Raw genomic sequence first — 26,843 nt, forward strand, 5'->3', positions numbered from 1 at the left:
CAAGGAGACCAAAACAACGGGAGATACTTCTTTTCTGCAACCTATATTCACCTTCACAGCTGTTGAGGATGTTAGTGTTGGCCTCCACCTGATCTGCCACTAAATAAAAGCAAAAACAAAATAGTTCAGGAGGGTGACATGGATGGTGGTTCAGGATAGTGTCTAAGGATGTACCTAGAGGGTCCATGTAAGTTTGTACTGACACAGCCAGCCCAAGCCACTGTCTATATTACCTTGGCAACTTTGCAATTTTTAGCACACTTGGATGAGAAGAACTACCATGACTACATCTGAGAGAGCTGGGAATTATGCCTCCTATCTCAAATGTAGACATACAGTTGTTCACAGGATATATTTAATTATCATTAAATAGTTAAAAACAGCTTATGCTTTACTTTACTGCTCACAATATCCTTTGTAATAAAAGCCCTATGTCCTGCCACTGACCTAATTGAGAGTCTTCCCTGACACATGGAAATGATGCCTAATACGTCAAATTTATCTCTCTCCTTTCTTCACACACATGAGAGGGTACAATACAGTGGTCATGTACCACATCACTGCTCTTTCACACTCTCAAAAGTAATTCCACAGATTTCACAAACACACCTCAGAACTAAATATTGCCTTCGTCTATCAGTACAGCTATACATGACACTGACCTCGCTCACTTTATCTTTCATGAATGTACAGGATAAATAGACTGCTATCATGTTCCCAGTTCACTAATGACAATATTTTTTTCTAGTAAAGTCACTGTTCATGTCGCATTGTGAAATTGGTTGTACATGGAGAATGCAAAACATAAATTTCCTCATAATCATAGTTTTGTCACTTCAATGTAATTCACCCATGTATCACGAACACAAGTTTTCTACATATGTCCAACTTCTGCCTTCACCATTTAGAGTAGACAAAACTAAAACACTGGTTGCACCTGGAGTGTACCCAAATAATTCCTGTTGCAAGCTTGAGGGGAACAGATAGAAAGTGATGTGAGCAACCACCTTCCCCTCCTTTTCGTCCTTTAATAGTGTTAAGTAGAATTCTGTAGGTCAGAGTTGTAATGGGAGGTGAAGAGCTTACAAATTTGAACAGTATGGTTGGCGGAGTAAAGGTGTGCGTGTTAATGGGATATACTGGGGCATTGCTGAAAGAGGACAATATTAATTTTGCATATCCTAGTTTTCAGCAATTTGAGTTTTCCTCAACTTTCTTTTCTCCAAGGGAATAGTGCACTAAGGAACCTTAATTCTATGTAACATAAGGGCTTTTTAGTAATTAAATATGGAGCTGTATTTCCGAAATGGACAAGGCAAAGTCATTATTTCAGAGCTTACTAAAAATAATCTTGCTTTCGTCAGTGGAATTAGTTGGGTGAATAAGGATTGCCCTAGTGAACAAGCTTTGCACATTGAGGCCCTAGCGTAATGTCTTTTCTGTACACAGAAGATAACTTGCCTAAAGGAAACTATAAACTCCATACTTAATCAGTAGTCTGGATTTCAGTAGCTGCGTCTATACGTGCACGCTACTTCGAAGTAGCGGCACCAACTTCGAAATAGTGCCCGTCGCGTCTACACGCGTCGGGCGCTATTTCGAAGTTAACTTCGACGTTAGGCGGCGAGACGTCGAAGTCGCTAACCTCATGAGGAGATAGGAATAGCGCCCTACTTCGACGTTCAACGTCGAAGTAGGGACCGTGTAGACGATCCGCGTCCCGCAACGTCGAAATTGCTGGGTCCTCCATGGCGGCCATCAGCTGGGGGGTTGAGAGATGCTCTCTCTCCAGCCCCTGCGGGGCTCTATGGTCACCGTGGGCATCAGCCCTTAGCCCAGGGCTTCTGGCTGCTTCTGCGGCAGCTGGGGATCTATGCTGCAGGCACAGGGTCTGCAACCAGTTGTCAGCTCTGTGTATCTTGTGTTGTTTAGTGCAACTGTGTCTGGGAGGGGCCCTTTAAGGGAGCGGCTTGCTGTTGAGTCCGCCCTGTGACCCTGTCTGCAGCTGTGCCTGGCATCCCTATTTTGATGTGTGCTACTTTGACGTGTAGACGTTCCCTCGCTGCGCCTATTTCGATGTTGGGCTGAGCAACGTCGAAGTTGAACATCGACGTTGCCGGCCCTGGAGGACGTGTAGACGTTATTAATCGAAATAGACTATTTCGATGTTGGCTGCACGTGTAGACGTAGCCAGTGTGTCCAGAAGTACATGGATCAGGGTAGATTTAAAAAAAAAATCTGTTAGTTCAGATTTTTGATCATTTTAAGTAAATAAAATATTAAATTCCTCATTTAAAAATAAGTAACAAATCTCATCATAAACATGTTACACATATACTTAGGTCTCATAAAAATGAATTAATTCCTTTCATATGTGCAGCTTACCATCTCTTACTACTTTGAAGTTTTGAGCTTTCAATTTCTGTTTCTCAGTAGACTAAAAATAACTTGTGCAAAGAAAGACACAAGCTGGGTAGGATTGTCTTTTGTTCTGTGCTTAGTTGGTGGCGGACTTTGGCCAAGCACAGCAGAGGAGCTAGCTAAAATAGAAAGACAATATATAGAAAGGATGGAGGCAGCATAGAAAAGAACAGTAGGGCGGACTGGAAAGAAAAGGGGAAGACGGTATTCAGCACACACACAGCTTCCGATATTCCTCCACACTTTTGCCACAGAAAAAGTGCCAGGGCTTCTGGAAATATTGTGGGGAAATTCGTATACCGGGTAAAAAAGGAAAATGTGTCAAAGGTAAGCAATGCCAGAAGATGCATGGTCTAGTTGCAAGAATGAAACATAAGAAAAACTATTTATTGGGTGAAAATAATGTGGATGAAGATATGGGTACACCTAATTGGTTAGTATGTGAAATAATTCATTTTGCTATGCATCCTTTAAAACATTCTCTATGCCTTTAGTATAAGGGTGATTTGACAAGTAAATTCCCAAGCTGTTTAGTGTGTTGGATGTTTCTAGAAAAATAGTTCAGCTTAACTAATCTTTATGGCTTGTTTAATCAGTTAACTAGGTGTGGAAACTGTCACTCAAATATACAATCTATAATGCTTCAGTAAGAGAAATTTAGAGTTGCCAGTTTTCACTGAGTGTTATTTTCTTTTTTTATATTACATAATACGTGGCTCTTACTTTGGAACATCTTGGTCACAGACCATAATGGTGATGCCATAAATCTATTCCCTATTTTACTGCATAACTCAGCTTTTCTAAAGGAACCCCTTTCTCTACTTTTTTTCCGCAAAAAAACAGAAATGCCAGTGAGTTCAGTGTGGCGTACTCAGGCTTTCTTAAGTGCGCTCGAAGCATAATCAGTCTTAGCTTTTTTGGTAACTTGATTTAAATCCAAGATTTTTTTTTTTTGGTGATTTAAATCAGTTATTTAAATCGCCTTTACTTAAATCGGTCTACCCTGTCAACCTACAGTTCCAACTCACATGACGACAAGAAGGGCACTTTGGCAACTGATTAATCTTTATGGTGAAATGTTGCTACTTCAGCATTCTGATGTGTTACTCATACAGGCACTGATCCTGCAATAGTATATTTAAGCACCTGCTTAACATCATATCCTGCAGCTAGTCCCATGGAACTGCTCACAGAGTGTTTAGTTAATGTCTGTAAAACTTTGCAGAAGCAAGGCCACAGGGTGAAGAAGCCCTCCTATACTGCTCATCCAAATCTAGTTACATAGTTTAAAATATTTTTCCTAAAGATGTGGGAAACTCTGTGTTAGGAAAGTTCCTCTTTTAATTTGAAATACAACTGTTTTGTTTAGTTCTTAGTCAACAAGCATTTAAAGACATGATCAACCAATAAAATATCCATATGATTCCAAACCCATAAAGGTACAAATCTAAAAACAGATAGTTCCCACACATCCTCTCCACGTATTTAAAGTATTTTCTGATATTAGCAGTAAGTCTCTGTTAATTTTCTGGTTTTAAAATTATTTCAGTATAACTAAATACCACTATTGAAAAGCTGAATTCAAACATTAATTTATCTAGCAGCAGAGGGCAGTCTAGTATTGTTTGATGCAGTAGTTCTTGGTTTGAGGAATAATTGTTGCTCAATTAAACCTTGTGTTTCTATAAAAGGCAGTTGGCAAACCACATATAGCATCTAAAGCTAAAGATTTTGCAGGTGAAATGAGCTGAGCTTATTGAGCCCACAGCAGTTTTTTAACCCTTCCTTGAGTGAATGGGATTTGTATAACCTATCATGTTCCTATATGAGTAAGCAGACTACAGGGTTTTTCCCCAGCCCTTTATCTGCATCTTTGAGCTGCAAAGCAGTTCTGTCAAACTACATTTCTGAAATCTGCTGACCATTAACACATGAACAATATTGAAAAGTGCCATATCTCAGTTATTTTTCTTACATTCAAATGGGTGCCTTGGTTCTTTCGATCCCTCCTATAACAGGTTGCACCTCTCTAATGTGGAACACCTACATCCAGCACGCTCTTTTATCTGGTATGATTTTAGTTAGCTGGACGACCACTTATCATGGGTGTGGCCAAGTGTCTCATGGTCCCGTAAAGCTTGTTTATAGCCACCAGTCCTGGCTCTTTGCTTTCCTGATGTTTAGCTGTAATTAACCCTCATCTTCTAAGAGCCCAGTAAGCAGTGGAAGTGTGAGTAATGTGCTAGAAAATATTGACCTCTCATCATTCAGGAAATTTTCTCATCCAGCTCCAATCAGGTCACAGGGGTGCCAGATGAGAGATGTTTCAACCTTTACTTTCTGAATTTGCTTTTTTGTGAGGTCTGTACTGCATGTCTGAATGATGAAAAACGCTAGTTCTTATTAAATTCATTTGTCAGTTCCTCCTGAACCCTTCCATATCCTTGCCTCTCATTTCTTGTACTCATGCATATCCAGACTTTATTCATCTCCCAAGCACTTATGATGCTAAATGTTTTCAGTAATTTGTGTTCAGTTAACATAAGAACAGCCATACTGGGATCCAACCAATTATCCATATACACTAGTATCCTGTGTTCCAACACGGACCAGTGCCATATGTTTCAGAAGGAATGAACAGACTAGGCCATCCATCCCTTGTCATCCACTCCCAGCTTCTGGCAGTCATGGGCTAGGGACACCCAGGCCTGGGATTGCATCTCTTGACAATCTTGGCTTTGATGGATTTATGTTCTGTGAACTGATGTAATTCCTTTTTGAACTCTGTTACAGTTTTGGCCTTTAGAAGATCCCCTGACAACAAGTTGCACAGGTTAACTTTGCGTTGTTTGAAGAAGTATTTCCTTTTTTTTTTTTTTTTTTTCCCCATTGAAACCTGCTGCTTGTTAACTTCATTGGATGACCCCTAGTTCTTCTGTTTATGCAAAGGAGTAAATAACACTTCCTTATTCACTTTCTTTATACCATTCATGATTTTATAGGCCTCTATGATAATCCCCCCCTTAGGCTATGTCTAGACTGTGGTTCTAAATCACAATAATTTATGTAATTTGCACAATGCAAATTGCATAAATTATGTTGAGATAACTTATTTTGAAGTTGGTGCTGTCCAAACAGCACTGAAGTTTGAAATAAGTGCCTAATTTGAAGGTTCCGCTATCCCTCTCACAATGAGGGGTAGCGGAAGCAGAATACCACACTCAAGAGTGCTGCTATTTTGAGCGCAGGGAGTAGCCATGGAGTTGCTATTTCAAGATACAAATGTATCCCGAAATAGCAACCATAGTTGTTAGTTTTCTAAAATAAATCCCAGATTTTGTAATCTCCCCTCATGCAGGAGATGTTCCATACCCTGAATTACTTTTGTTGCCCTTCTCTACCTTTTCAAATTCTAATATAATTTAAAAGCACCATTGTTAGAAGCCTTTGGGAGCTAAAAGTACTTCTTGCTTTTTCTGTCTGAAACGTTAGTGGCATTACGCTTTTTTTGATCTGATCTGTGTCTTTGAGGAAGATCAAAAATCACACCATGAAGTTTTATAGTTATATAAAATGGGTGTATAATCTCACAGGCCAAGAGTATGCCTGCCACATCTGATTCATCTTTCCATTTTTTTCTTTACCCACAAAAGGTCATGCCCTAATTAATTGTTAGTCTGTAAGGTGCCACAGGACGTCTTATTTGTTAGGCCACATTTGTTGGATCCATTCTGTCATATTGTATTTTGCAGTTCAAAACTTGATTAAGAATGCCAATGAAACACTATCAGCTTATATGAAAACTTCAGGGTTTCTCTCGCGTTTCCCACATAAACCACCTGTTAAACTGTGTATGTTATTTACCATTGTTATTGTGGTATTGTGTGCATGGTGGACAGCATTCTGCTGGTTCCATGTCTCTGATTCTTCAAAGCTGGTAAATATTCTAAGTGTCATTAGTTGAGAAATGCCATGTTAAAATGGTGCCTGTCCGCTTTTACATAACTCTAATTGTTCCACGTTTAAAAACCCCACACAAAACTATATGCAGATATTTTAATCAGACACATTTTGTTTTAAAGAGTGATTCTATTTTGAAAAATAGGTGGGTAAAAATGGCCTCATCTTAATATGTCTAAATGGTATCTGTGCCACTGTAAGGTCTCCAATGTAGCTTCTGTTTCCTGGCAGGATAGCTCTCTTCTTATGGCAAAAATAGAACTACCCCTAAAGGGCAGTTGTAGTCCAACTCCTGCCAACAAAGCCTTGTCTGCTGCCCTGGTGCTTTTCCTCTGTAAAACTTCTATTATTCAGGAGTATGGTTTTTCAAACCCCTGAATGACAAAAGTACAGTGTAGACATAACCTTACTCACCAAGTTTGGTCCTTATGTATTAAAATCTGTGCCATACTCTTTGCAGCAAGATAGACTGGGCACTATGAAAATATGAGTAAGAATAACTTAGTCCCAAGTAAGGCATCCCATTACTACTGACGTGTCATAGAACATAGTCCCCCTCCCTCCCACCTTGAAAATGTTGCAGTCTAAATTAAAGTTCACGCTCCTGTGTTCTGAAAGTTCAGCTTTCCTGGAATTTTGCTAAATAGCATTTACCTTTGTAAATCTGTCTCTTTCTCTAGAATAGTAAAACTCACTATATTTATCAGTCCTAAAATATCTTACAGGTATTGTTCCTTCTTCTGTTGTCCTTACGGCTTTCCAAGTGATGTCAAGGGTTTTCCTGACATGGGCTGTAACACACAGTGTAAAAGAGGTAAGTTTAAGCCACAGGAAAGAGAATGAAAAGATAATAAGAAGGTGCTAGAAAGAAACCAGTGTCAGTGTCATTCCCTACCCCACCCCCCCTTTTTTTTTTCTTCAGCTTAAATATGTTCTCTGCTCCTGATATCTGAATGGTTTTTATGAGAGTTCTATAAACCACAGAAAATATATTTTACTTCAGCTGACATTATCTACATGTTGGCATTTTCTTTGACATCCGCTTTCTCTTCCCATGCTCAGTTTAAGGGAATCTTACCATTTGATAACAATAATTCCACTTGCATTTAGAATATTTGGGCCTATGAAATGATAGGAAAGGCTTACTTTCTGGTATTTCACTTCATTTGTGGTGGCCTTCTATATAGATTGATAATCAGAATGAAATAATTGGTATTCTGTACTAGTGGATCTCATTGCTCATAAGCATCGCAATTCTGGCCGATCACCACTTTGTTGGACTTAAGGATTTTCTGATAGTTGAAATTAAACTCTTCCCCTTCCAAAATTACCATTACACCACTCCTAGAGTTTGAAGGGGGTTTAATAATACAAATGTGTGTAGCACTAAGTTTTCTAGTTGTTCAACCGTAGAAGTTTTTCCTGAGAAATTTCCATAAATACATGGTGAGTCTAAAAGAGCCAGTGAGAGATTGTCACTATGTCTTCAGTTGAGATTTTCCCCCTTTTAAATTTGTAATTTGTAATTACTAAAACTACTGTTCTAAACCCAAGATCTCTCTTTTTTTTTTAAGGTATCATTTTGAATTTGGCAGTGCCAAACAATTGCTGCTGTAATATTGCTTCATCTCATATATCTTTTTACTGATCCTGCTTTTGTTGAAGATAATAGTAAAATTACTTTTGTTTTGAGTTAGCACAGGATCAAAAATTATGGAGGTCTTTGCATTCCCAAACAAGCTTTCAGTGTTTCCCAGAACAATGTTTCTAATATTCTGGTCTTTGGACTGACAATGGAATAATTTTTCACATTTGTTACATATAAACAAATATTCCTTTTATGACAATTAATGTATATTATATTAGGTCCCAGATTGTGCTCTGAGCTGCCCAAATATATGGGAAGACAATGTAAAAATACAAAAAAGTGGAGGAAAAGAATGTGGTATACGAGCAAGGTGATCAAAGTAGCAATCAGCATGTTTTATTGAAGCTACAATTTTGCAGGTTTTCTAACACTGAAATAATCCTGTCCACTAGTACATTTGATAGGTAAAGAATATGTCAACATTTTTCTTCACAACACTGGATTTATTTATTTATTTGTTGGGCCGGTACTGAGTACTGGCATCTCGGTAGCTGCAGCCACAGGATTGGCTGATGGTAGGGGATTGGGAGCTGGCTGAGTACTGGCTCCTCTTTTTTTAAACAAACAAACAAAAAAACACTGAAAAACACCTATATGAAAACATTTGCTTTTCCTTCAACAGAAGTATCTGCAGGATTTAAGTATAATACTCTTTTCCCTGTGAGTGCTGTTTATTTTGCTGGAGTCGGATATGACTGTCAGATGTCAAACAAGCAAAATGGGATTTTGAGAATTTTTAGTTAGGAGCAAAGAATTGATGTGTGTATTTAGATGTATTTTAAGAAACATCTATATATCATAAGTGAAAATGTAGTTCTGTATTACTGTTGGGGTGCATGGTGCTTTATAAACAAGGATAGTAATGTAGAAATTATCCACATTGGAAAATTTCTTTATTATCTTGGTATTATAATATTAAGGATTGGATAGCCTAGACTACTTTTTAATACCCCCTTAAAAACAGGGTGAGTATAGAGAAGGTTCATGTGGAATGCTAGCTTCCGACATGGTAGTGAAAGAACCTGAGATGGTGAGGAGGTGATCTATGGACACCACATCTCTGGTAAATTTGGTATTGTAATGTCTGGTATTTACATGTCATGAGTGTTCTGCTTTTTCTAAAGGGCTGTCTGCACAAGTGAGGTCCTTGAAGTCCAGGATTAAATTCACGCACCTTTATGGATTTTGTAAGACATGTATATGCATGATGAGGTTTTTTTAAATAAACTTCAGTTTTGCTGTTTAACTTCTGGAGTTAGAAGCATTTTAATATCCTGCTTTCCAGGGTGCTTGCAGATAGGATAGTCTTGGAAAGAAGAAACATCAATACCACGTTCTTTCTCTGTACATTGACCATCTACAACTTTGATATGCTCTGAAGCATGAGTCTTGCTTTTAACACATTTGTGCTTTTTGTAATTTTGTTGGATTTGGTGTTATCATGTTTATAAATACATGACCTTATAGCTGCATGATAGACTTTTGTTAAGCATTGTGGCTATGTCTATACAGCAGTGTTATTTCAAGAATAACTTATTTCGAAATAGCATGTCTGCACACAAAATGCATATCAAAATAGCACCCAGGTATTTCGAAATAGAGCATCCACACACAATAGAGCCTATTTCAGATTGGAGCCCCTAAAAGCACTGTAGCTTATTTCAAAATAGCCCCTATTTCCTGTCTATACAGACTCTGTTCTGAAATCTGTCTTGGAATAGGCACAATTCCTCAGAGAATGAGGTTTACAGAATTCAAAATAGGCCATCTATTATTTCGAAATTAATTCAAAATAGTGGTTTTGCTGTGTAGATGCTTGCAAAGTTGTTTCAGAATAGCGTCCATTATTCCAAAATAACTTTGCTTTATAGACACACCCTGGCTAGTGCTATACTCACCCCTAGTGCCAGTAGCTTGGTGCATATGAGCAGTCTCAAAAATGCAAAATGGCTGTTCATTTGCATATCTGGGCAACTTGTTTGCATATTTGTGGCAGAAAACAAGCAGTGAAGACTTGGTTCTGCTGTCAGAAACCGCCTCTGTCGCCAGCCCCTTCTGCCTCTTAAAAATCAGGGATAAGGGGCTGCTGACAACAGGGTTTTTGCTGGTTGAGCCACGTTTTTATTGCTCGTTTCTGCTTTGGATATGCAAATGAGTGGCCATTTTGCATTTTCAAGACTGCTCATTTGCATCAAGCTGCTGGCACTAGAGGTGAGCATTGGCACTAGCCCCCTGTGATGATGTATGGCAGAGAGATTAGCTTACTTTCCTTGTGTCAGCAAGAACTGATAGGTGTTAGCCTTTTAGGGAAAGTCTAGCGTGTGGTACAATATCTCCTCTCCAGACATTATTTATGAAATGTCATTACATCCTGAGTGGAGCCTGCTTGGCCTCTGTTTGGTGTGTGCCGGTGTTGTGTTTCCAAGGACAAAAGGGAAAGTGAGAGATTAGAGCAAAACACTGGTCAAGAAAAAAAAAATTAAAACATTCCTTCCAGTTCATGTCATATATTTGCATCTGTGTAGAACAATAGTGATTGAACTGTGCTATTGTCTGATAACTTGTTGGTGGCCTGTCTGAAATGCAACGTGATGATTTTTCTCCAGTTTCAATAGATAAATGTTCGTATCAGTAATGGTATCATCAGTAACAGTCTCATCAGAAAGCTCGGGGATTGTCAACATGAATACCAATATAGAGTTTATTTTTAAGGATACAGGATACAATTCTACTGAAGGAAGAGTGTAGGGATCCTTGCATTTGCTGTCTGTGTTTTATAATATCAACAGCAATCAAGTATGCTAAATATTACTTAAAAAGAAAGACAGACCATTGAATAGGTTAGTGTCCTAGTTTATTAAGATATTATTTATTGGCGTATCAAGAACTTTTATCAGGGCTGAAAAAATAAGAAAAAGCCGAACGTGAAAAAACTCAAAACTCACAATGACAAGGCGTCATTCACCTTTATTTACACTGATGTAATAATATTTGTCCTGAGAGACAATTGGACTAATAGTAACTGTGAAACACCTTATGTATCAGACCCTGCAAATCTGTGTGGAACCCCACATTTCTTTGTGAAGCTAATAAAAAAGAATTGGAAGAAGTTGTACTTATACTTGTAATTAACATTTGTATCATGAATTCTTTCTAAACACCCACTCATTTTCAGTCATTTATTACTTGCCAAAATATTCACAATGTGCGCAGAAATTTTCTAGAAAGGCTTTGTGCCCAAAAATTATTATTTTAAACTTTGAGCAAAACATTCAGCCATTTTGAGTATAAGAAAACCTCTTTACACATCATAAAATGAAAAAAAGGGCATGGAGAACTTCCTTTTAATTCTTCACCCCCATCCTTAGGACACCTTTCATGCATATGCATGAGGAAAAGTGAATAAAATAATGACCTTATTTTGTCATGTTTCCTAAATTCCAAATGTTAACTTTACATCTCAGTATAGTGGGGTCATCTTTGTTTTGATTAATATAAATCAGTTTGAAATAGCTGTCTGCAGCAATTTATATCTGTGGTCTGAATAGCTTAGTTAAGAAGCTTGTTACAGCATCAGTCTTCTTAACAGCGTGAAATATGCTTTGATAGATACCTAGCACTGCATTTCAAGGCCTACAGGAAAAAACAGGGATAGCCTAAAAATAAAATTAAAAAGAGGTGTTTTAATGATCACAGATGACTTTCGAGGACTGCCATAGGCTGTTTGATTTGCTGGCCTTTTCTTTCCTCCCTGTGGTTATTTCCTTGTAAGGAAAGAAGAGGATTATACTTCTGCTAAATTAACAGTAGCTGAGTCTAATCAAATAAGAATCTTGAGGTACTGTTTAGTAAATCAGGCCCTTGAGGTTTGATAATGTCTCTTGGATACATTTAAACATCTAATTCACTTAGTGTCCGAAAACACAGAATGAGGTGTTCTAGTCATGACCAATAGATTTCCAGTATGTCTGTCAGTAAGTAACTGGTACCTAATTCTTTGTGGTGATATAAAGAACTATATTACAAAAAAAGGTGGAGAAAATGAATACTCAGTCTGTAGTTTTGCTGCAAATAAGAGTATTAATTGAGAATAGCTTTAAAATATTTCAGGCATGCCTTCTACTAAACTGGCTTTTTCCCTTGTTTGACCAACTGTTGTGGATGCTAGTTTGAACACAGAAAATAAGAAGACTATGACTTCAGAAATCAATGACAACAGAAGGTTATACCATGTAATTAGATTAGAGCTATCTGTATTTTTTTATCAACTACTCCCAATACCAGTTTCTTGTCCCCTTTCCCCCATACTTCCACGTTATATTGGTTCTCAAGTGGTAATTTATTTTCCACATCCATAGTAATCTAGTCTCTCCCCTCTTTGATCCAAGGACAGAGATTAGAACAGAATGTGAAGTGGGCTGTCTGAATCTTAACTTTCAGCAGGGTCCCTCCTTTTCCCAATATGAAATAAATTTTATGACTTGAATTCACCAGATGTTGCTTCTGATTTGACCAGAAGGGGCAGCTATTGAGTGCTTTGAAACAGCCTGTTCCTGGATATAGTACCACTATTCATCATGTAAGACACTATATTTAACCATTTGGATCTGAAGAAGTGGGTCTCCCCCACGAAAGCTCATCATCTGCAAAATAATTTTGTTAGTCTTTAAAGTGCTACATGACTGCTTCTTTATGTTGTTAAGATACAGACTAAGATGGCTACCTGTCTGTTACAACTACTGTGCGGCGTTCCTAATTCTGTCCATATTGAAGAGTAAGCTTTGCAATTGATATATGTAAAACATTCGCTCCCATAGAGGATTTAGGATTCCTTTTTGCTTGATGTTGTAGAAATATTAAGAAATTAATGCCACGAAGAACTTTTATCTATGAACTAGTTTATTAGTGGGATTGGCATACAGCATATGAGCAAGTGATCAGGGTTTCATGCTGCAGATTAAGAAGTAGCTTGAAGTACCATCACAAGCCAACTTACCATGAATACTAGCACAAATGTTCTCTGAAGTTGCTGTTTTTTCTTATGTAATGCCATCTGTTTTTTGTAGTCTGGGTGTAATAAAATACCATCTTCTTTGTTTTGTCCCATCAGCTTTTGACAAGCAAGCATATGATCGTTCTTGTTTATGAGCAAACATTTCCCTTTGCCCATATATTTTCTTGTCTCTCTTTTTATGTGCACATGTAGTTTACCCTGTGTGAACTCGGGGGGCGGGGTGTACTACCCACACCTACTGACTTCCTTTTCCTCTTTTAAGAGTTGGAGAAAAAGGGAAAAGAGTTGTGCTGTTTTACCTCTCTTGTTTTACAGACCTGCAAAAGGGGGATCTTAATAGCAGAGAAAATTCATAACATTTTTCTCCTGGAAGAAAACTATACATAAAAGCATTTGCTGAACTAAGCTATGTATTAGAACTTGCTCCCATTTATAATGCAGTTTTGTGGCCACATAAGCTGCCCCATTATTCTTTCCCTTTTTGAATGTATGAAATCTAAGCTTTCTTTAAAAAAAAACAAACACAAAAAAAAAACATGGAAAAAATCTCGTGGTTGTGAAAAAACCTTTCAAAATGTGAATTGACTGAAATTGCTGCTCTGATAACTTTCCAAAATGGTATATCTTAGAAGAGCAAAATGGCCCATTTTTCTGGTGTATTTCAATGTATTTACAATGAAACCAAATGATGCTTTAAATATCAGTGTTAACTATTTCAGTTCTCCGAAGTTTAGCAGAAAATGCCCTGACTATAGTAGCAGAAACTGGGACACAGTGCAGTGAGGCAGATAGTTGCCAACTTTACTGAGGTTTGCTAATGAGTGCTCCACTTCCTCCCTCACACACAGATAACAAAAGTTGGTGGGAGTGGGAATATATGTCTTCTTTGCAGTGCCAAAATCTTCAGCTTCCTCATTGACGCATAACATTAGAATAGACTTCCATGCCTTCCTGGATGCCTAAAGCTCTCTTTTCTCATCTGAAGCTATCAGTGTCCAATTTCCAATATTTAGGGCAGTATAAATCTATTGATATGGTCATCAACAGAGTAGTGTCTTAGCGCCTAATAGTTGTTAATATATTTATCTTCCTTATCTCTAATATATGTTGTGAAGTGTTATGGGTCCCAATCGTACAGATGACAAGTATCAGAGAGGTAGCTGTGTTAGTCTGTATCTTCAAAAACAAGAAGTCCTATGGCACCTTATAGACTAACATATTTTGAAGCACAGGCGTTCATGGGCGAAGACCCACTTCATCAGATGCATGGAACTGAAGGTGAAAAACCCACTGAAATCAACATACTACACAGATTATGTTGAGAGATTGTGCCACACGCTCTCAAAGAAACTGAGGAAGCACCTGATCAGCATACTGTACAGCAAACAGGAAAACATCTAAAAAGAGCGCTCATCTGGAGACTCTCATAAAAAACCAGCCTTCCACACAAACCTCCACATGGCTGTACTTTACTAAAACAAGACAGGAGAAAAAGGACTGGAAACTATCTAAACTCCTACTTCCCACATGGGGCCACAATCGTGGCACCATTAACTCACCCAGCAATATTGTCAATCTATCCAACTACACACTCGGGGCAGATTCTTCTGCCAGACTTTCTTTGGGACACTTTTTGCCCCACCACCTCTGCAACTCAAGGAGTACTTCCAATGAGACACTGAACAGTGCACTGACACACAGGTACCCTCCTACCTACCGTACAAGAAAAAATTCTTCATGGACTCCCCCAGTGGTCAAAATGACAAGCTGGATGGATCCATGGAATGCTTCTGCTGACATGCGCAGGCAGAAATTGTGGAAGAGTGGCATCGCTTACCCCATAAGCTCAGCCGTGCAGAACGCAATGCCATCAACAGCCTCAGAAACAATTCTGACATTGTCATCCAAGAGGCTGACAAAGGCAGTGCTGTTGTCATGAATAGGACAGACTACTAAAAGAAGGCTGCCAGGCAACTCTCCAGTATCACATTCTACAAGCCGCTGTCCCAGGATCCCACTGAGGAATAGACAAAGAAACTACAGCATCTGCTCAAGACCCTCCCCATAAAAATACAGGAACAGATCTACATAGACACATCCTAGAACCCAAATCAGGTTTATTGTACCTTCTACCCAAGATCCACAAACCTGGGAATCTCAGATTCTCCATCATCTCAGGCATTGGCACTCTTGCTACAGGATTGTCTGGATATGTGTACTCTCTACTGAGACCCTATGCTGTCAGCGCTACCAGCTTTCTTCAAGATACCACTGAATTCATTGGTGACCTTCATGAAAACACCATCCTGACCACCATGGATGTAGAGACCCTTTACACCAATATCCCACATGAAGATGGACTTCAAGCTGTTAAGAGCATTATCCCTGGTAAGACCGAAGCACAAATGGTGGCAGAGCTTTGTGATTTTGTTCTCACCCACAAATATTTTTCAAATTTGAGGACAATTTATACCTTCAAATCAATGGCGCTGCTGTGGGCACCCGCATGGTCCCACAATATGCCAACATTTTTATGGCTGACCTGGAACAATGCTTCTTCAGTTCTTGTCCCCTAGCTCCTCTCCTCTGCTTGTGCTACATTGATGCCATCTGGAAAGAGACTCTTGAAGAGTTCCACCATGATTTCAACAGTTTCCACCTCACCATTAACTTTAGCCTGGACCAGTCCACACAAGAGATCTACTTCCTGGACACTACTGTGCAAATAAGTGATGGTCACATAAATACCACCCTATACCAAAAACCCACGGACCACTATGCTTATCTGCATGCCTCCACCCAGGGCACACTACGTGATCCATTGTGTACAGCCAGGCACTAAGGTACCACCGCATTTGCAGCAGTCCCTCAGACAGAGACCGACATCTACAAGACCTTTACCAAGCTTTCCTGAAACTACAGTACCCACCTAAGGAAGTGAAAAAACAAATTGACAGAGCCAGACATGTATCCAGAAGCCACCTGCTACAAGACAGGCCTCCCAAGGAAAACAAGAGAACACCCCTGGCCATCACATATAGCCCCCCTGCTAAAGCGTCTCCAGCGCATCATCAGTGATCTGCAACTCATCCTGGACAACGATCGTTCACTCTCACAGACCTTGGGAAGCAGGCCAGTCCTCGCCTACAGACAGCCCGCCAACCTGAAACAAATTCTCACCAGCAGCTATAGACCACAACACAGTAACTCTAAAACTGGAACCAATCTCGGCAACAAACCTTGCTGCCAACTTTGCTCATATATCCACACCAGTGATATCATCACAGGACATAACATCAACCATACCATCAGGGGCTCTTTCACCTGCACATCTACTAATATTATATGCGCCAGCAATACCTATTGCAATTTACATTGGCAAAACTGGACAGTCTCTACGTGAAAGAATAAATGGACATAAATCAGACATCAGGAGTGCTAACACACAAAAACCTGTAGGAGAATACTTCAGTCTCCCTGGACAGTCAGTAACAGATTTAAAAGAAGCAGTCCTGCAACAAAAAATTTAAAAAATAAAATGCAAAGAGAAATTTCTAAGCTGCAATTCATTTGCAAATTTGACTCCATCAACCAAGGATTGAACAGAGAATGGGAGTGGTTGGCCCATTACACAAGCAGTTTCTCCGCTCTTGATGTTTACATCTCCACATAAGCTTCTGACAATGGGTCTCTCTCTCTCTCTCTCTCTCCCTCCCCCCCCCCCGCCCCCCACCCCAACTGAATGGACTTGTTTTCTCCTCTCTTGATGTTCACTACTCCACCTTAACTGCCGATAATGGGCCATTTCCACTCTGACTGAGTAGACCTTGTCAGCTCTGGCCCTCTCCTTTAATTGTACAGATGGGCAACCAAGGCATGGAGAGGCTAAGTGATTTGCCCAGTCAATGGACCATCCTTCCTTTCCTAACTGAACCTAATAGCCCCTCCCCATTGAGATTGCAGGGGTGGTGAGGGATGTGTACAACTGCAGGGATTCAGGCACTGTAAAATTATCTCATGGGTTTTATGCACATCATTAGGCTTAATGTGTTGCATAGGATGGTGGGGCCATCATTGTAGCTTGTAGTGAAAAGATGGCAGGTTTCCATACTTTTTTAAAACTGTATTTTTCTTTTTCTTCAGAATTTTTCACTATTGATGGAACATTAGAATTAGCAAGGAAAATGGTTATTAAAACACCATGTTGATCGTTGGACTTCACTTTCTTAAGTGAAGGGTGCAATGGTGGATTATTTTAAGAAGTATTTCTTGTCATTTGTGTAGTTAACAACTTATAATTCCTGAAGTTGTGCACTATATTTTCTTCCTCTCTTTAATAGATACAGAATGAAGATAGTGTCCTCTTATTTATTGTTGCCTGGACGATCACTGAAATTATACGTTACTCCTTTTACACGTTTAGCCTATTAAACCATCTCCCTTACCTCATCAAGTGGGCCAGGTAAGATGCATAAAAGGATGGTTGACCTTCCCAGCATCCAGATATTTTACTGACTTGACAGGCAAGTGTATCTTATAACCACACAGAAAATTATTCTGTCAGTCAGTGAAAATCGTTGTATGCAACATTATTAATTTACTGCCTAACAGTAGCCAACTCATAGTCACAAGTGGATATGTTTTTATGGCTAGCTCTTGCCCTCCTCAGGTAATTTATTTGCTTCAGATCTGTTAAACAGAAGTTGATATTAATTAAGTTTTAATTCTCCAAATTGGAGACCTCATATCCGAAGAGATTATGAAAGAAATAAAATACTTGTGACAGACTTACTGATTTTTTTTTTTTTTTTTTTTTTTGTGTGTGACAAGTGGTAGATGCATCAGATATGGTTTTGAGGCTCCTCCCCTCCCTAGCCTTCCCCCCCACAATGAATGGTCTTTAGTGAATCAACTCTAGATGAGAAGAACAATGAGAAAGTAGCAGTCCAAGTCTAGGGCTAGACTACAGACTTTCTCCAGGAGACTGCAGGTCTCTCAGAAAAGATCTGCCATGTCGGGAATGTTCAGTCGCCATCCCTGCAAACCTTGCTCTACGAGGAAGAAGGGATGACTGAGAGGAGGGTTCTCTGGAATTTGGTGCCGTGTAGCTGGGCCAAATTTTGGAAAAGCCCCTCCCAACAGGAAAGTGGGAAAAGATATGCAAGTTGCGGTGCACAGTTTGTGTATCTTTTTACATTTCCCCTTAGTCTAGGCCTAGCCCAATAGATCAGACTGATTACTTTGCAGTGATAGTCAAATTTGGAATTTTTAGAGGGTGCTCAGCATCTCACAGTGAATATGAATGCCAGGTTTTAAGATTCTAGCTACATGGGAGCGTAGAAATTTAAGGAACACTATAAACTCAAAAGCTAGCAATTTAAAAATATATATTTTGGGAAAACTGCTTACTTCTGCATCTTCGTGGTAAATTATATAGTTTTTAAAGTTTTTTTTTTTTAATATGGCACTTTTTTTTTTTAACAGCAATGGGGAAAGAACGTGCCAGTCATCCTGTTACAAGTCTCTCTGTTATCCCTAAAGAAACGAATTTTGGTAGCCGAAAATCAGTGATATAATAAATGTGTCAAATTTCTTTATCTTATTAGAGCGTCCTATGTTCTCTATTTTAGTGGAACCTCAAACTTAAAAATAGCACTTCTTTCTGAAAATGTTTACTTACTACTGTTATAAATTACCCCCCATTATAAGATGACTGTAAAGCTGGGTCTGCACTACAAAGTTCCACCTACAGAAGTGATTGACAGTTTTGCCCTGAGAATCTCTCTCTACAGAACACATCCACACCTAATACAGGCCACCACCCCTTCCCCCCACAACACCCTGTGTCAATAGAAAGCAGCCAGACTGCCCAGCCCTCTCTTGACAGAATAGACAACCAGAAGCCCTGCAAAGGGCGGCCTGGTGAACCAGAGGCCCTGTCCAAAGAATCTGTCTGCAGAGGTGCTGTGTCTCAAACTTTCAGGTCATGACTCTGCCAGGAAAAAGGCTGTCGACAGATTCTAGATGGAGTGCATTTGTGGTCTGGACATTCCCTAGTTTTGTCGACAGAAGGCCTCTTCTGTTAACAAAACTGTGTAGTGTAGACACAGCTTAACTGAGAGAGAAGCATATTCGTTTCATTCTTTCCCAGTTTCACAGTTTTCTTCCTAGATACAGATATTTCACACAGCAGTAAGTTGAAATGTCCTTTAAAAAGCAAATGTGATGGAAAATTCTCAAATTGGCAGAGGTTTAGAGACAGGTGCTGTACCTGAAACTACTTTGTAACTCTTTATTAGACTAGATTTCAAGCAGATGTGGACTTAACAGCAAGTTAACTATCAATAACAGGTGGTTCAGAAATATGAATTACAATTTTACAGGGTTATATTCAAATATAATTTGCAGCTTATAAATTCAGTGAAATTTGATTATTCTGAATATTTTAATGTGGAGATAGCATCTTCGTCTTGCTCAGAGTGATTTAATCAAATACCAGTTCGTACTGAACTAACAATATTGAATTTATTGAATTTTCAATAGATATTGAATTAATTTGTGGTGACTGAAAACTGGAGTAACCATAATTTAACAAATCATTCCACTTCTTATAGCTTGAGACTAATTTTTTTTTATGCCTTTCCCTAAATGTTTTGTTCTAGGTACACACTGTTCATAGTGCTGTATCCAATGGGAGTCTCAGGAGAATTACTCACAATATATGCTGCTTTGCCCTTCGTGAGACAGGCTGGCTTGTATTCCATTAGTTTACCTAACAAATACAATTTTTCCTTTGATTACTATACGTTCCTGATCCTGGTTATGATCTCTTATATTCCAAGTAAGTACACCATAACATTAGGATTTTGTGTGAAAACTGTATACGCAAAGCTAACTGAGAAACTGAGTGATTAAACTTTATGCATAACTAGTAGCAACATACTTTGATCTCTGTTCTCAGAAACTTTCAGAAGATAAGGTAAAATTACAGCAGTTGGCATTTGCTGATGTTTACCACCCAGTGGTAATGAAGAAACTATTTATTTCCTTCTTAAAATTATTGTAGTAAGTTTTGGCAAATGGTGATTTTGGAGATGATTTTTCTCTCTGCTGCTCTCTCTTCCATTTGTGTGACTTAATTGCTTTGAATACAGAGTTAGTCTTGAGTTATTAAGAATATTATGTTTTGGGTTGTTTTATTTATATTTTCATGACTTTTCCAGTAGTCAAATACACGAGTGGTAGATTTGCTGTCCTCATGAAAACTGCAGAGCAGTGCACTTTGCTAAAAGAAGAATACTCTTTGTGGGGAATACTTTTGTTTTTAAATACACTCCTCGGGGTGCTTCTGTAGCAACCTTGTTTTGAGGAAAGAGGCTATCTGACTCATAATTTAAAAAGATAGAATGTAGGTCTTGTTCTTTGTTCTGTGATGTTCTAAAATAAAAATCCTGTAACTATTACAGTTATACCATTATGAGTCTAATTCAAAATAATGTAATGATAATGCTATTCGTGTCTATTTAGCTATTTCTACAGTTGTTTTTTCTGAACTTTTTATTATCTACGTAGCTTTCTAGTCTATGCAGAATGATGCATCGTATCCTAAGTAAGATTTAAACTTGAGCAGTGTTGAATTCTACAGCCAGCGCTTGTAATCTTCTAAGTAAGGCTTCTTATGAATCTTGATGTCACAAAAGTCATGAACTTTTCCATCTGCTATGAAAACTGCATTTCATTCATTTGTGTCCAAGAATAATGAATTCAACATAGATCCAAAGGGGCAGAGTAACTTTGGATTTATTTTCACAAAAAGAAGAAAACTCTCACTTTTTCACTTCCATCCATCTACTGGAATAGTTGCACTGCAGTTGGTGGAACCAAGCAGGGTGTTGGAAACTGTGCCTTCAAAACAATTTATCTAGCTCTTGCCCTTAAAATAGTTCTGTTTGGGGATGGGTACTGCCTCTTTTAATATGTTCTGTCTTCAGTGTAGCTTCATCAGTGTTTTTCAGATATATACATAATTTTGAACTGATAATCCAACAATGTGATTTTTTTTTCTGATCACACTTGTAGATAAGTATCCAAATGTGTGCTGACACACAGAATTAAAAACATTCATGATGTATGTCTGCTATTGTTTAACTTGTACTAGGTATCTGCTTGCATAAACTTGCAGCCTTTGAATTTAGGTAGCACGTGAGAATTAAGATTCAGTTGTCAAATCAGTTTATTCAGTTTGTGCTGGCAAACGTCACAAATCTGCTGTCCTCTCACAAAAAGCCCACACTCTTTAGTAGTCTAAGACTGGAAAAAATAAACATAGGAAAAAACATTCATTAGGTCCTGCCTCTAAACTCCCACTGAAAACTTTGGAAATACTGGGGTTATAGTGACTGCAAATGTTTCTGAAATTTTCCTTGTTGGAAGCAATGCAATTAATTTTCCTTATAGTTGCATCCCTACATCATGAAACCTTCATTTTAAAAAACAAAGGTCCTGTCAAATTAGCTTCTGACTAAAATAATTTTCATTAAAATCTTGATTACATATAAAGGGATCATGTGCATGACAGATTTCCCTCATTTATTCAGGTTTCATTTGTATAACTGCAACAATGTATGTCTTACCAACTTTGTGTATTCATCAACACTAATTTCCTTGGGGTGCAGTAATATAAATTGGAATTCTGTCCGGTGGGAAACCAGTTCAGTAGGGACAGGGGAGAGGGTATGTAACAAACAAAGTAAAAGAAAATTAAAGAGTGCTGATTTTATAAATAGCCACCTTCAAACCTTTTACAGTGCACAGTTTAAATAGTCATGGGGTGATCAAAGTGTTGTCGTACACAATTGACAGTGCAGGCCAACACTAACCTTGCCAAGGTCAAATGGTTAACTGGGATGAAAGGATCTCAAGCTTATGTTTAGAAATAGAATTCAGGCTGCTTTAGCTGTTCATATCATATGTGCATGATTTCTGTCTGACATTTTGTTCTTCCATTCTGCAAACACTACAATTTATAGTATAAATACAACTTTATTCCATTCTCTGAATCTATGTATCCCTCCTTCAGGATTAAATAAACCTTTATCCCATTTGTTTTCTTTCTGATATTTTTCTTTTTACTTCCCATCCCCCCACTCCCCTCCAAGAGACTTTTCTTTCTGTTCTGTGTCCACAGTTCAGGAACCTTTCATCCTTTGTGTGTGTTCAGCTCCTACAGGTTGGATCTCTCTAATCCAGACTGCCCTGGCCTGGCATCCCTGTGAATGATCCCTGTCTGGGAACATCACTGGAAAAAGCCTGGGACCTGCACTCAGCAGCCCCTCCCCTGTGCTTCCAGAGCACCACAAATAGCTCATTGCAGCTTTCAGGCTTGGGGGGAAAAGAGTGGCAGATAGGGGGCACTCAGGGGAAGATGCAAGTGTCTGCACAGCCCCATGGCTAGGGGCCAGGAGTGCAGCCCTGCAACTGGTGATGGAGGCCAGGAATGCAGCCTGGCAGTCATGTGGCTTGGTTCACTCCCATGTTGGTTCACAGTCACCCTGCTTCTTCCCTCAAGTGCTCCCCTCTGCTCAGTCAATGCCCCTTTGCTGCTTTGAGAGCAGAACCCTGCAACCAGCACCTGCATAGTGGCTGGTATTGACTTCCCCTGGTCTGGCAAATCCCCTGATTCAGGACCACTCAGGTCCCAATGGTGCTGCACCGGGGAAGTACAACCTGTCGTTGGATATGTAGTTTGGCAAACTCACTCTGATGCCTGTGTTCTGATGTGAAATCTTGACGGTTGACGCCTACTTTGAAGTGCAGATCTACATTGTCATGCATAGAAACAATGTATTTTGTCTTTTAAATTAAACAAAAAAAAGAAAAAGTCCTAACAAAAATTGGTGCATGATACCTGAAGTGTATAGGGACAATAGTATGCATCTTCCACTCCTATTTTTCACCATTATTTTTTATGAGAAATTTGGCTATCATTTTTTTATTTTCAAAGGGAGAGGTATGGTTTTGAATGTATGATTGTAAGTGTGTCTTGTTCAGATGCAAACCTGATTTCATACTTTTATTTACATAATTCTGTTCTCTTTTCAGTTTTTCCTCAGTTGTATTTTCACATGCTACATCAGAGGAGAAAGGTACTTTCCCATGCTGAAGAACACAAGAAACCTGAATAATTCCAGATCTTTTTGAGAACTTTTTACACTTCAGAATGCTGCAGACTGTCAGTAACATTTGTACAAAATAAACCAGGAGTGGAAAAAATTAAATCAGAAGTTTTTTTTTAAACTTAAAAAGAGTAACTATTGTGGTAATTTTATTAAAATGTCAACATTTAAACACTATATCATTTTCCGCATGCACTATGGAAAAATTTAGCCTTTTACCTTTCTTTAATTTATTTGCTAACGAGGTTTTCATTTATCTCTGGTTATCTGAAAGTTACGGTATGAGTGATAAAGTTGTACCCCTTAGTGCAGTGCTTGGACTGGGATTATATTATTGTCATTGCTTTTATAAAAGCATTTGACTGCATGCCAGAAATTGAATGTACTCCTGTAGAGGCAAACTGTCTTCTCTGAAATGCTCCAAGAATGTGGCTAGGACTCCAATAACCAAGCAGATTGCTTAAATCTAGCAAGAGAATTTCCAAACTAGAAAGACAAATGGGAGGGAGAGCATGGACACAGTTATTGAAACTGAAGGGGAAAGTGATTCTCTCAGAATTTAAACAGTATGATGACCTACTCGCATATGTTACCTAAGAATTCAATTGTTGATTATTTCAAGCTCTGGTGGTCCGGTATTTTCCCTACAGAGGCTGTAACACTGCTCTGAAATATGAAAACTGCCTTGAGCACAGCAGCCTCAGATAATTTTTTAACTACAAAGGGGGGAAAAGTACAATTTTAATTTTTCTGAAATATTTGGGTAAAGCAGTGTCATCCTCATGGACCTGTACAAAGCACACCAGAACATGTAACTTGGAAACTCAGTGTTTTCCTCCCATTACAGATTTAAATTACACCATGATGTCTAACTGTTGTTCGTTAACTCATTTAACAACCCCTCTTATTTACTTGCTTGTAAACAGAGAGAGGGTTCAAATAAATTTCTGACTTTCAATCTTTGAGAATAAATGTAGATTGAATATGTTCTCTACAGAGCCTTTTTTCCAAATTGTGTTTGGCTGCTTGAACTTAGATGCATAGTCAACAATTTCAGTGATACTGTTAAATCTAATATTAATGAGGCTATTAAGACAAACATTACTTTTTTTTCCACATTTAACCATTCACAGAGTATTTCAATGAAAAGATTTATAATTACATTTATGTTGGGTTTTTCCAAAAGAAGGAAATATTTATTTTTGGATTGAAATCTTCTTTGGATTTTACTACTTTTTAAATTTGTTGGCAACACTGCTTGTTGCTGTATTGAAAACAGTGCAACTGAACTTTATCAGCACTTAAAATGGTAAAGAGGTTTTGATATGTAAACAGCCAAACCTTATAATGAAGGATAAATGATACCATGGAAACACAGGGGCGGGACAGAAACTTAGAGATAATAGTATTGGTCTCTTTCAGAGAAATACAGCAGTGTGTTTGATTTACTGTACATCATATCTTTATGAGCAATAAATTTGTCCTCCTACTCTTTCCAAATTGGCTACCCAGGTTAATTATAGCCAGTGTTTTCAAAGGTAGGAACCTAAATCTGTACATAGACATGTAAATCAAAATAGACTGACTTTCACATGTTCTGAACACTCCCAGTTCCTGTTGAAATTAGTTGGAATTCTGGATGCTCAGTTCCTTTGAAAATCAAGCCACTTTGATATAGATGGCTAAATATGGAGTTAGAAGCCTAACTTTAAGTTCCCATGCGTACGCAGTTTGGTCGGTATGACTGCTATATGCAATAGATTGTTAGCTATATCGAGGGGAAGGAGACTTGTTCAGTAGTTTTAATTGAATAGCTTTGGGTTTGCTAAGAAGCAGGCAGATTGCCACAAATCTTTGAGAATGGGGAGAAGGCTCTGTGTTTAGTTAGGTAAGTTTTTATATTTTGGAATTTTATTGCTTAGTTCTGGACCAATAACAATACTACAAATAAGGTAATTGACCACACATGTAAATGAACTCCTATCTTTAAAAAGCATTAGCTAACACTCCCAAATATGAAAAATAAAGTTTTGGCTATTTAAAAAAAATCATCAAACAAAAACCAAAGAATTCAGCCCTCTACATTTGCAACCTGTAAGGTGCAGTTAGTACAAAAAAGAATTTAGTACCTGAACCTGCTGTACTATTTAAGTCAGTGGAATTTCATCATGAATAAGGACTTCAGAATCAGGTCCCAAGGTGTCTTTTTACTAACTGGTTTTGTTTGTTCATTATGTTAATTTTTTTCTTTATATAAAATGAGAAAAGAACATACATTCTGTGAAGTGTGTATCTATCACTGAAATTTAGTTCAGTTTATGTGAACCCAATGGTGGAGGGTTTTATAGTTAACTTTATTTGGTATACTCAAGAAAGTTCTTATTTACTTGACTCACATATTTCTCCCACTGATATCACCGAAGTTCCACAGTGAATATGTGCTTCTGGTTTTGTGGTTTTCATAATGTGCATAGTAGTTTGTAGACAGGTTACTAAATTGTGTCCTACTACACTTTTTATACAAGTTTGTCATTACACGGGAGAAAAAACATTTCCTTCTTAGTATACAACGCACACCTGAAGTTATGGAAATTTGCATAGTGTAATGTAGAGTAGAATGCAAATGAAATGTGCATATAAACAAATTGTAATTTTTCAGAAAGTAGTCTTTCTAGCAAAGATTTTTATTTTATTTTATTTTATTTTACCACTGAAAAGATTGGCATTTGTGTGGACCAATCTGCAAAGTAATTTTGAAGTCATTTTTCAGGATACAGCTATTCATGAATATACATCAGATCAGGTATATATTGGTGCATATTCATATAATGAAATTTACATGATAACTGCACATATGTACAGTTGCTTTTATATTTTTGTATGTTGTGCAGAATAAAATTGTAATTTTATAAGTCTTTGATTCAGTAAGATAATTATAATTTAAATGTATTTTTTGTATATGTTGGAACCAGATTATTACATGGAGCTGTGAAAGGCTAATCTTAGACTTTTCTGCATGTTTGGAAATGTTTCTACCGGATATTATTGTAGTAGAATAGTTTGTTCTTGAAATATTAGTTTGTGTTGCTGCATTGTATAATAAATGGATTCTGTGCTCTCTGCGTGGATTTGAACCACTGACCAATAATACTAATTGCTGTAATCCAAATAATAAAATTCTGGATGAAATATAGCGTGCTGATCATATGTAAGGGGGAAAAAAAGCATAATTACATTTTAGTATGTAGTTGGATATCCTTAATAGTTATTGCTGTGTACACAATATGTTATTTTCTTTCTGGTTGCAGGAAGATTTTTGAAATCATAACTTTCTGCATGCACATGGAAGATGGTCTAAACTTAAAATTTAGTAACGAGCATTTTATTTTCAGTTTTGGGAAATGTCCATCACAATATGTTGGGAAAATTTACAGGTAGTTGACTAGAATGTGAGGTTTTTTCTTTTCTATTGTTATCTGTATTATCACAGATAAGTACAACTGCTGTTCTATAAGCGCAAGTAATTACTATTATTCTAAATACAATGGAATGCTTTAGCGAAAGAGTATTTGGGAGTTTGTTTACTCTAAATATACTGCAAGGCGTTTGTTACCACAGCAGCTTT

General features: G+C 38.0%; 1 protein-coding gene across 1 annotated transcript in view; it reads left to right on the forward strand.

Annotated features, from left to right (window-relative positions):
- HACD2 (3-hydroxyacyl-CoA dehydratase 2) overlaps nucleotides 1-26,407 on the forward strand; it is a 40,427-nt gene extending 14,020 nt beyond the window's left edge. The window contains exons 4-7 of the mRNA XM_075001317.1: nucleotides 7,107-7,195; nucleotides 17,384-17,505; nucleotides 19,706-19,884; nucleotides 23,145-26,407. Coding sequence (XP_074857418.1) covers nucleotides 7,107-7,195; nucleotides 17,384-17,505; nucleotides 19,706-19,884; nucleotides 23,145-23,227 — 473 coding nt within the window. The 3' untranslated portion in view covers nucleotides 23,228-26,407. The remainder of the gene's footprint in view (nucleotides 1-7,106; nucleotides 7,196-17,383; nucleotides 17,506-19,705; nucleotides 19,885-23,144) is intronic.
- Nucleotides 26,408-26,843: the final 436 nt, after the last annotated feature.

This window comes from Carettochelys insculpta, chromosome 8 (assembly GCF_033958435.1).
Source record: "Carettochelys insculpta isolate YL-2023 chromosome 8, ASM3395843v1, whole genome shotgun sequence".
Lineage (NCBI taxonomy): Eukaryota > Metazoa > Chordata > Testudines > Carettochelyidae > Carettochelys > Carettochelys insculpta.